The following is a 9,316-nucleotide window of genomic DNA, read 5'->3' on the forward strand; positions in this document are numbered from 1 at the left end:
CGACTTTTTTTTCACTGCTGTATGATTGAAATTTCACTGACTGTGCATGCAGAAAATGGCGGCAGAAAGCCGCGAAAAAGATCGCGAGAAAAAATCGCGAGAAAGAGCGTAGAAGTGGCGAAGAAAGCGCGCCCGAGAGAAAACGGAAAGAGAGAGAGAGAAGTGGTTCTTGAAGGGAGAAGGAAAGGTTGACGCTGTTTTTTGCAGCCCAGGGGGGGGAGAGAGTGGGAGCAAAGGAGATAGGAGAGTAGAGGGTTAAAGTGACGCCATCGGCAGCGGCTGAGCAGTCCGGCAGGAAGGGCCCAATGGGTCCGGTAGGAGTGGTGATCGGGTGAAAGGCCAGGGGGCGGTGATCCAGCAGGAGCCAGATGATTGGGGCTGGTCGAGTAGCCTGTAGTGGTTTGGATAGCCGTGAGGCTATCCGTCTTTGCAGAAAATCCTAGAGTCTTGCCGAGAGCCCCGACGAGTCGAGGTACTCGACGACACTTAGGAGGGCTGGTAGCTCGCTACGACCAGGGAAGAGGATGTCTTCCTGCCGTGCAGAAGGAAGCCCCAGGCGTCGGAACTCCTGCAGGAGACGGTCACGCTGCTGCAGGTAAGCAGGGCAGGCCAGTAGGAGGTGCTCCAGGGTCTCGGGCTCCCCACAGGAGGAACAGGCTGGAGAGGCGATGAGGCCATGACGGTGGCGGCGAGCACCCGTCCAACAGCAGCCAATCCTCAGTCGCAGAAGGAGGGAGGTCTCCCTGCGTGCGAGGCCGCGCTGTGGAAGTGGTCGCGGAGGGCGGCCCAAGGACGTCCGCTTGTCCGGATGGCAGGCCAGCAGATGGCGCCGAAGCCTGTGGCTTGTGAAATCATTGGCTGTCACAGCCAGGCTAGGCGGGACCGCGCAGTGGTTGGCACGCTTTGCCAGTGCATCTGCTTCCTCGTTGCCCAGTATCCCTACGTGGGCTGGAAGCCAGTGCAGGGACACTGAGCAGCCCGCCTCCTGGAGCGCCATCAGCCTTGTCGAGAGCAGGGCAACCCCGAGGCTGGCCCTTTCTGGCCTCTGCAGGCTGAGAAGTGCCGCCCTGGAATCGCCGTAGATGGTCACTGGGGTCACCGGCAGCTCCTCTGCGAGTAAGTCTACAGCCAGGTGAAGGCCTGCTACCTCTGCCGCTGTTGACGTCGCATGGTCGGGGAGGCGACACTGCTTGCTCTTCCGCAAAGCGGGCACCACGCAGGCCGCAGTCGACGAGCCTGTGTCTGGCATCACCGAGCCGTCAACGTAGATCTGCAGGTTTCCTCCGTGGTCCTCATGCAGGAGGGAGGCAGCCGTCTGTTGAAGGGCACTAGTCGGGGAGCGCCGTTTGGAAACGCCGGGCAACTCTGTGGTGATGGGTATGGGTGGTCTCTGGGGAGGAGGCAGCTGTGCGTTGTTCGCTGGAGGCCTCCCGATTACCTCCTCGTACAGCCCACAGAGTCTGCCCATCTGTGAATGGGGCCGCGAGCGCAGTCGGGAGAGCAGGGCCCTGACGTCTGGTCCATGGTGGAGGCGGTCAACATGGCGTAGCCCCTGCTGCAGGAGGAGGAGTGACAGGGGCCATGCTCCTGCCTCAGCCAAGGTTGCAGCGACTTGGGAACTGCGGGGAGCGCCCAGGCAGAGTCTAATCGCGGCCCGATGCTGCAGCTCCAGCTGCTTGAGACGGGCGGGTGGTAGTGCCACGAGTGGGAAGGCGTACCGCAGGCGTGAGGTAGCTGCTGCGTCGTACAGCCGCAATGCCCACCCAGTGGTACAGCCCTGTCCTCGGGCAAGAAGCTGGGAGACTGCCTTGCGGACCCGGAGGATCTGCACCTGCAGGATCTTGACAGCAGGCAGCCAGGACAGTCGGTGATCAATGCGCAGCCCCAGGTACGTCACTGCAGTGCTCCAGGGTAGCTGGACGCCTTCCAGGTGCAGCCGGGGTGCTGTGCGGCGGGCGGCTGCTCTTGGGTGGAGCAGCATGGCCTCCGTCTTCCTTGCCGAGATGGCAAGGCCAATGCTGCTCAGGTAAGCAGCGGCGGTGTCGAGAGCTCTTTGCAGGGCCGAGCGTGTGCTGCGGTGGTTGTGTGGTGGGCTTCGCACCCACAGGGCGATGTCGTTCGCGTAGATGGAGGCGCTCACCGGATAGTCGGGGTCGATCGGCAGGGCAGCAGGAAGCCGGGCCAGGGCCAGGTTGAACAGGAAGGGGCTCACCACTGACCCTTGCGGGACGCCCGCTGCCACCGGCCGAGGGGAGCTCCTCGATTGGCCCACTCGGACCCTGAGGGTGCGTTCCTCCAGGAACGACGAGATGAACCGCCGCAGATTCCCGTTGATGCCAAGTAGGTCCAGGGCCTGCTGAACCACTGGGTGGGGCAGGCCATCGAAGGCCCCCTTGATATCGATAAGCACCAGGAGCACGGCGTCACCGCAGGCCTTGGCCTCTTCCAGCGTGGAGACCACATCCGCGAGGGAGTCCGCGGTGCACCGGCGCCGCCGGAACCCCGTCTGCTCGTCGGCCAGGAAGCCACGGGCACGGGCCACCCAGTCCAGTCGGACCAAAGCAATGGCCTCCATCACCTTGCAGGCGGCGGAAGTGAGGGAGACCGGCCGGTAGGAGCTCACGTTTCCAGCCGGCTTTCCGGCCTTCAGGATGGGGGCCACGATGGCTGTGCGCCATGACTCCGGCACCTGCCCTGACCGCCAGATGTCATTGTAGCAGTCGAGCAGGCGCTGCTGCTCGCTGGCGGCCAGGTTGCGGAGCATTTGGGTCGTCACTCCGTCGCCTCCTGGTGTGCTGCGGCGCTTCCCCCTCTTCAGGGCACATAGACCAGGAAGAAAACGCGCGTTCGCGCGCTCTCGCTGAAACGGGAACAAAAAAGATGCTCGTGGGTTTGCGTTGGCCGCGCCCATAGTCGCGCTGTTTGCGAGAGAGACAGGAGGCTCCTCCCGGTGAAAACAGATGCGCGTTACGCGAGACGAAAGAGCAGAGACCCGCGGGGGGTAAATTGGATAAGATGATGCGGCACACGGAGGAGCGTAACCAACGCGCGCAACCAACGCGCTTAGAAAGAGAGCAGCGACCGCAAAAAAAACAGATGTTGTGTGTGTGCACGCGCCTGCTTTTTTGCTACAGTAGTTGGCGGGAAAACCGCGGCTCCTCAAGAGACTGCTTATACAAAAAGAGACGATGTATTACACTGGAGAAAAAAAAAAGAGACGATGTATTACACTGTAGGAAAAAAAGAGACCATGAGGCGATGTAACTGGACTGGATGAAAAGGATAATCTATTACACTGGAGAAAAAAGACGTTGATACACTGGAGAAAAAAAAGTTTCACTGCTATTGTTGCTGATGCTGCTGCTGCTATGTCAGCTGCGTGCCTGTTAACACATTTCACTCTGACTACGAGGAGCAATACAAAAACGTCGAAACGTCGTGCAAACCACTTCAGTCGAATTTGCTCACACACGCAGCGTCATGGAGAAAACTGACCATGTGGCATGGCGGGTCGACACAAAAAATAAACCCGTTTGGTTGCCCGATTAAGTTCTGTGGTTGTGTGGTCTCGAGAACAAAATTACGAGAGATCGTAAGTCGAGAGAGGAAAAAATGGAGCTCCGGTAAGTGGGCATCCGAGGTAAACGGCACCTAGCAATATTGTGTCTGGTCTCGAATCTCAATAAGTGGAGAGAATTCGAGAGTAATCGGAAAAAACCAAGTTGGTCTCGAGACAAAAGTTTACGTTATGGTGTCTATGTTCTCTTGAGATTTGGAGTTACGTGCCATTTTACGCACTTCCGGTGCCGATCTAGAAAGTTCTTTCGAATGTGCGAGAACATTCTAGAAGGTCCGATGGCGGATGTTAATGCTGATTGGCTATTGCCGAGGCGAGCGCCCTTTCCCCACTGCGTTCCCATTGGTTAACTGGGATTGTGCAAGTTCTGAGAACGTTGCACTAGCGTGGAGCGCGCCGATTGGTGCGCGCGCTCGCTCTTTCTCTATGCCCTCGCCCCACCGGATGCTCCGCGGGGTATATAAGGAGCGGCGCTCGCCCTCGAGAACACACCATCGCCGGGACCGCCAACAGGAGGAGGACTCCACACCACCACGATGTAAGTGATCGACCAGGTTATGTTGCGCTCTGTACTCTATGTCGGGCAAACAACCCATTGGACTCTCCCCGTTTTGCTGCCCGTCGCACTTGTCATTACTTACGCATTCTTCTCTCGTGGGTCAGAACTGGGTAGCGACTTTTTTCTTGATAGATCAGTTAGATTGTCGTACAGAACCTATGTAGGTTTGCCATTTTTCTTTGTTCAAAATTTTATGGGATTAGCTTCTGGGAACTTGTAAGACGGAGAAAAGAAAGGATAGACTATGAGCAAATGCCGTTTTTTGCGTTAGCGACATCCACGTCTTCCTTTTTTTGCCTTGCATTCCGTCCTAGCCGGTAGGCAAAAATAAGTAACGCGAAATTGGCTATTTACCGCTTTAGAACGTTAGGAACGAGCTGTTGAGTTCAGGAACGAGACTTTATGATATCGTTAAGCGCGTAGCTGATTCGAAGGGGGGTTTGGGAACGAAATTCACTCACTCGGGGACGAATGGTCCGCGTGAAGTGGAGACACTCGGTTGGTGCTGTAAGGCCAGGAGTGTTTGTGGCGCCTCAGCTAGCAAGTCGGCACTCGCATTGCGTATGTTGCGAGTGGCGCGCCAGCTTTTAATAGGAAAGGAATTCCTTGGTTCCAATCGAGCTATGTCTCCATTTTGCGACACAAAGTAGGCGCGGTAAAATCCAATCGAGCGATCATCAATCGACAAGCTAATCTTTTCTCGCAGGGTAGTCGACGGTCTAAGGCATGCCGTCGGTTGGTGATTACTCGATTGTAGTAGCGAGGAAGCACGTTCACTGATCATTGTCAAAAGTAAATGGAAACGTGCGTAAAGTAGGAACGAGCTTGGGGATCGGGACTTCGCGTCAGGATAGATGTATCGGTCAGGATAGCAATAGTCATCATCATCATCATCATCAGCCTGGTTACGCCCACTGCAGGGCAAAGGCCTCTCCCATACTTCTCCAACAACCCCGGTCATGTACTAATTGCGGCCATGCCGTCCCTGCAAACTTCTTAATCTCATCCGCCCACCTAACTTTCTGCCGCCCCCTGCTACGCTTCCCTTCCCTTGGGATCCAGTCCGTAACCCTTAATGACCATCGGTTATCTTCCCTCCTCATTACATGTCCTGCCCATGCCCATTTCTTTTTCTTGATTTCAACTAAGATGTCATTAACTCGCGTTTGTTCCCTCACCCAATCTGCTCTTTTCTTATCCCTTAACGTTACACCTATCATTCTTCTTTCCATAGCTCGTTGCGTCGTCCTCAATTTGAGTAGAACCCTTTTCGTAAGCCTCCAGGTTTCTGCCCCGTAGGTGAGTCAGAACGAGAGAATAATGCGAATGACAAGTTATTCGGCCCGTTAGGTCTTTCGTCTTTTTTGTATCGGATTTTTTTGTCTCGATGTTTGGAGGCCGTTTGTGTGACCAACCGCGTTAACCCATTGAGATAAAACAAACGTTATTTCCAGCTAGGGGGTAGTATTTTGCTTGTAAAGTAAAGTTAACGGATAAGTGTGCGCACACTTTCGCGCGTCGCGTGTGGTGGGACGCGGTGGGTTGGGGGGGTCGGTCAAAGTAGCCAGGCGCGCCGCGCTAGCAACCTTTGAAGGAGATAACGTTTGCGTTAGCGCATTGGTCACACAACTGTTGTCACCTCTCACGCGGGACAGGGCTGTTTTTTCTATCTTCTGGATCGTAGATTGCTACGTAGTTCATTGCCTTCGAGCTCGCTATTACAGCGTAAGCACCCGGGTATACGTCTGCGCTTGGTGCAATATTCCGAATGGGTTGGTATTACCGATTCCAACGGCGAAGGGTTGCGTCTTGGCTGGAGACTGCTTTCCCGTACCTGTTAACACCATAACGCGAGGAATTGGTGTTTTCTGGGAGTAGGAGGCTGTTTTCATCTAAACGTGATTTACACGTCGACTCGAGTAACCTTCTCTCTACCGATGTTGGCCTTAACTGGCCTTCGGGAGCTGGAGAACATAAGGTGCTCTTGTTTGTTACGTTCACTGAGTTGGTCGATGCCGATACCTACTTATACCCTGTGGTGCGGCCGTACGGGCTTTCTATACACGGGTAGAAGGCAATGTGTACGTAACAATAGACGATCCAATCTATCTATTCTCTTTAGAATTGTGTTGCGTGGTGGACTGTGTGGAAAAGAAAGAAAAGTCCTCCTCCTCGTCCCTTAGGATTAACAGTAGGTCCCTTTACCTCCGCCTTAATTTCTCAACCATTTAGCATTTTATTTTTTCGAGGGATTTCTCCCCCTGTTTTTTTAGTTCCGAAGCTTTAATGAACTTCGTGCGTATGTTTTAATACTCACGAAGCTAGTGGAGGTGTATCGTTATGAGCAGCAGTAGTTGATCTTTCGAGATCAAAATAAGTATACTGCTGCGACACAGGCAAAATTTGGCGTTAGACGCCGGGAACCAATTGGCTGATTAGCTTGGTTTTATTTTTGGTACGGTGCCGATCCTAAACCCCCGAAAAGTACCATGCCCAGTAAGGTGCGCGTGACGACTCTTTTGTGGCTCAAATGGGTCTGGTTGATCGGCAGGGCTTCCTCGAACACTCGGCCGGCAGGCAATAGCCGCCGTCGCCTTCAGTGCGGAGTCGGTGATGCATGGGAGTGTGTTTGGCACATAACTAGTACATGGTACTGTTAGGTGTTACAATCCCGAGCACACACGTCGTTTTGTAGTCACGGTGTCAGGTGACTCAGGGGGTTCGTCGTTCGCGGGTGGGTCCTCGTCGGCCTTTACCATCACTTCAATGGTGTGGGACAAGTGCCATGCGGCGAGTTCTTCTCACTCGTTTAGGGCGGCGTTCCCACCACGACGAAGCGGCCGGGTCCTCCAACTCGAAAGAGCGAGGCACACTCCTGTGGCGCTCAGTCGGGGTCTGCTTCACACTTTCTCTGTCTTTACTTCTTCGTTGCCCGGTCGGCGAGTGATATGGCGCGTGTGTCTATGCACGCCTCGGCCGACTCTATATCGGTACACCTGAGACGTGGCGTCAAGTCTCTTGGGATGCTGTCCGAGTGTTTTTGGAAGTGGCCACCCATATCACCGGCAAAACGTACTCACGTTGTATCCCGAACGATTGCGAAAAGTAGGGGGATTTTTTTATATTTGGACCCGCGTTACAAAATTTAGGCTTGTCGGTTAGGTTTTTGGTTGATTTCTCTTTTTTGTCCTAGTCGATAGGGATTTTTGGTAGGCATTAGTAGGGTCCGCAAGTAGTCAATTGGACGGAAGCATCGTTGCCTGTTGGAGACTCTATCCAGCCCTCCCCCGGCTCGCGTGGGCTCTACCTCTTGGGGGTTCTGCCTCCTTGTTGGTTCTGACTCATTGCGCAGTCCGGGATCAGCGGGGAGCCCTGGTAGGTCTATCCCCTCCAGAAATGCAGACACGGCATGTTACTGGCAATACCATCTGCCCGGTGGGGAAAGCCTTGTGCCCTCAATCGGTGTTGGGTGTGCGCTGAACAGTCGTGTCACACAGAGTACCGAGGAGGCGAGATGTTGACGGTCATTTGGCGAATGTCGTAGGCTAGAGCTTCTCGTAAAGAGGGTACCGTGTTTTTAAAGCATTTCTCGAGTGCCCCCGCCGAGATACGGGTGAGCATTATGTTCCTGTTGCGGAGGCAGAGACGTCCCCGGGTAAGACCTCGTGCGTTTCCACTATTGGAATTTTTTTGGGGGGCAAATAATTGTTTGTGGTGTCGTAGCGGCAAGGGTCGAGCAAACTCGCCTGCGACATGGCATTAAGTAGGTTGCTCGACCTGGGCGTTGGTGAGTGTCTCTCAACTGTGAAGGTGTGTGTCTGTACGCATGGACTAGGTGACTATCCGTGGTCGGCAAATGCGTAAGCTAAACAACCGGCCCGGGTATTGTACACACGACATCCCGTGCAGTTTGCTCCCCGGAAGGTTGCCAGCAGCACACTTGGATCATGCTCGAAAACAGTTGGTTGACCCGCTGAAATTTTAACGCTCATTCGATATATTTATCACTGTGGAAAACGCAAAGGCTCCGACTCGTCACTGTTAAACCGAATAAAGGTAATTCTCAGGCGGGGGCCCTCGGGAATGCGCCCTCTTGTGAGAGAAGCTTGACTTTTGTCCGCTCGTAACATAAAACTAGGGGAGTTCCGTGTAATCTCGTTGCAGTCTGGATTGTGCTAACCACCCATTTTTTTTAGTCGGCTTGCCAATGGGCCCCCTCGATCGAGGCGGAAGGTAACTTTTGCTCACTGGCAACGCGACGACACGGTTAGGCAGTCCATTCCAGCTGCGAGTGACGGCTAGTTAGTTAGGACTTAAATTAAAAGATGAAAAGGGGTAGCGGGTAGCCGGGATTAGCTTAGCTCTAATGTATTGGTCCCTTAGGGGGGTCAGGAGCGAAAAAAAGGAGCCTTCTCTTCTTTTTTTCGCCAAGAAGCGAAAAGGACGTTGTGGTGGCACTGTGGTGGGGCTTTTCGCTTCTTGGAGAAAAAGGAGAAGAGAAGTGTTTCTCTTTTTTTTCCATTAATCAACGTCTCTCTCTCTGTAAGAAATCAAGGGAAGAGAAGAGACGAACGGCCGTCAAGATGCAACGACGACCGCATAGTTGGTAGTATTAATGAGAAGAAATAAAAAGAATTTTATTATTTCCCCTTACTTACGTCTACGTCGTCTTTTTTCTCTGCGGTTGGCTGATATGCCGACTTGTACGACAGAGAGAAGGAGGGTGGGGAGTTTGTATTTCAGAGTTCCGAGTCAGTCACTGACTTTGAACTTGCACCACACCTCGAGAGAGGGCGCTGCCTTGGAGCATTGACTTTGAACTTGCACCACACCTCGAGAGAGGGCGCTGCCTTGGAGACGCATCGCTAGACACAAACAAGACTCTCCATCGCGAGAGATACTGCAACACATTAGTCTTTTTTTTTTGGCTAGCAATTACTTAGTCTCTTTACAAATATATAGCTCCTTACTTAGTCTCTGCATTTGATACTGCTAGGAGGAGAACTCTGTGTCGGGAGATGCAGTATTGAATAGTAGTGTTTTTTTTAATTTGGGAGATAGGGCTATTTATGAGAACCTATACACCACCTTACTTAGTCTTCTTCGCGCATAGAATTCTATGCCTCCCGTTCGCGATTTCTCTCTACAGTCTGGTGGACGTACAAGCTCGCATCTCGACT

At 53.6% G+C, this 9,316-nt stretch overlaps 1 protein-coding gene across 1 annotated transcript; it reads right to left on the reverse strand.

Annotated features, from left to right (window-relative positions):
• Positions 1-255: 255 nt before the first annotated feature.
• Positions 256-8,999, reverse strand: LOC126544967 (uncharacterized). The gene is made up of 3 exons (XM_050192583.2): positions 8,901-8,999; positions 477-2,860; positions 256-391 (listed from the first exon to the last, which is right to left on the reverse strand). The coding sequence occupies exons 1-3, from the start codon at positions 8,997-8,999 to the stop codon at positions 256-258; spliced, it is 2,619 nt and encodes an 872-aa protein (XP_050048540.2).
• Positions 9,000-9,316: the final 317 nt, after the last annotated feature.

The sequence above is a fragment of the Dermacentor andersoni genome, unplaced genomic scaffold (genome assembly GCF_023375885.2).
Source record: "Dermacentor andersoni unplaced genomic scaffold, qqDerAnde1_hic_scaffold ctg00000050.1, whole genome shotgun sequence".
Classification (NCBI taxonomy): domain Eukaryota; kingdom Metazoa; phylum Arthropoda; class Arachnida; order Ixodida; family Ixodidae; genus Dermacentor; species Dermacentor andersoni.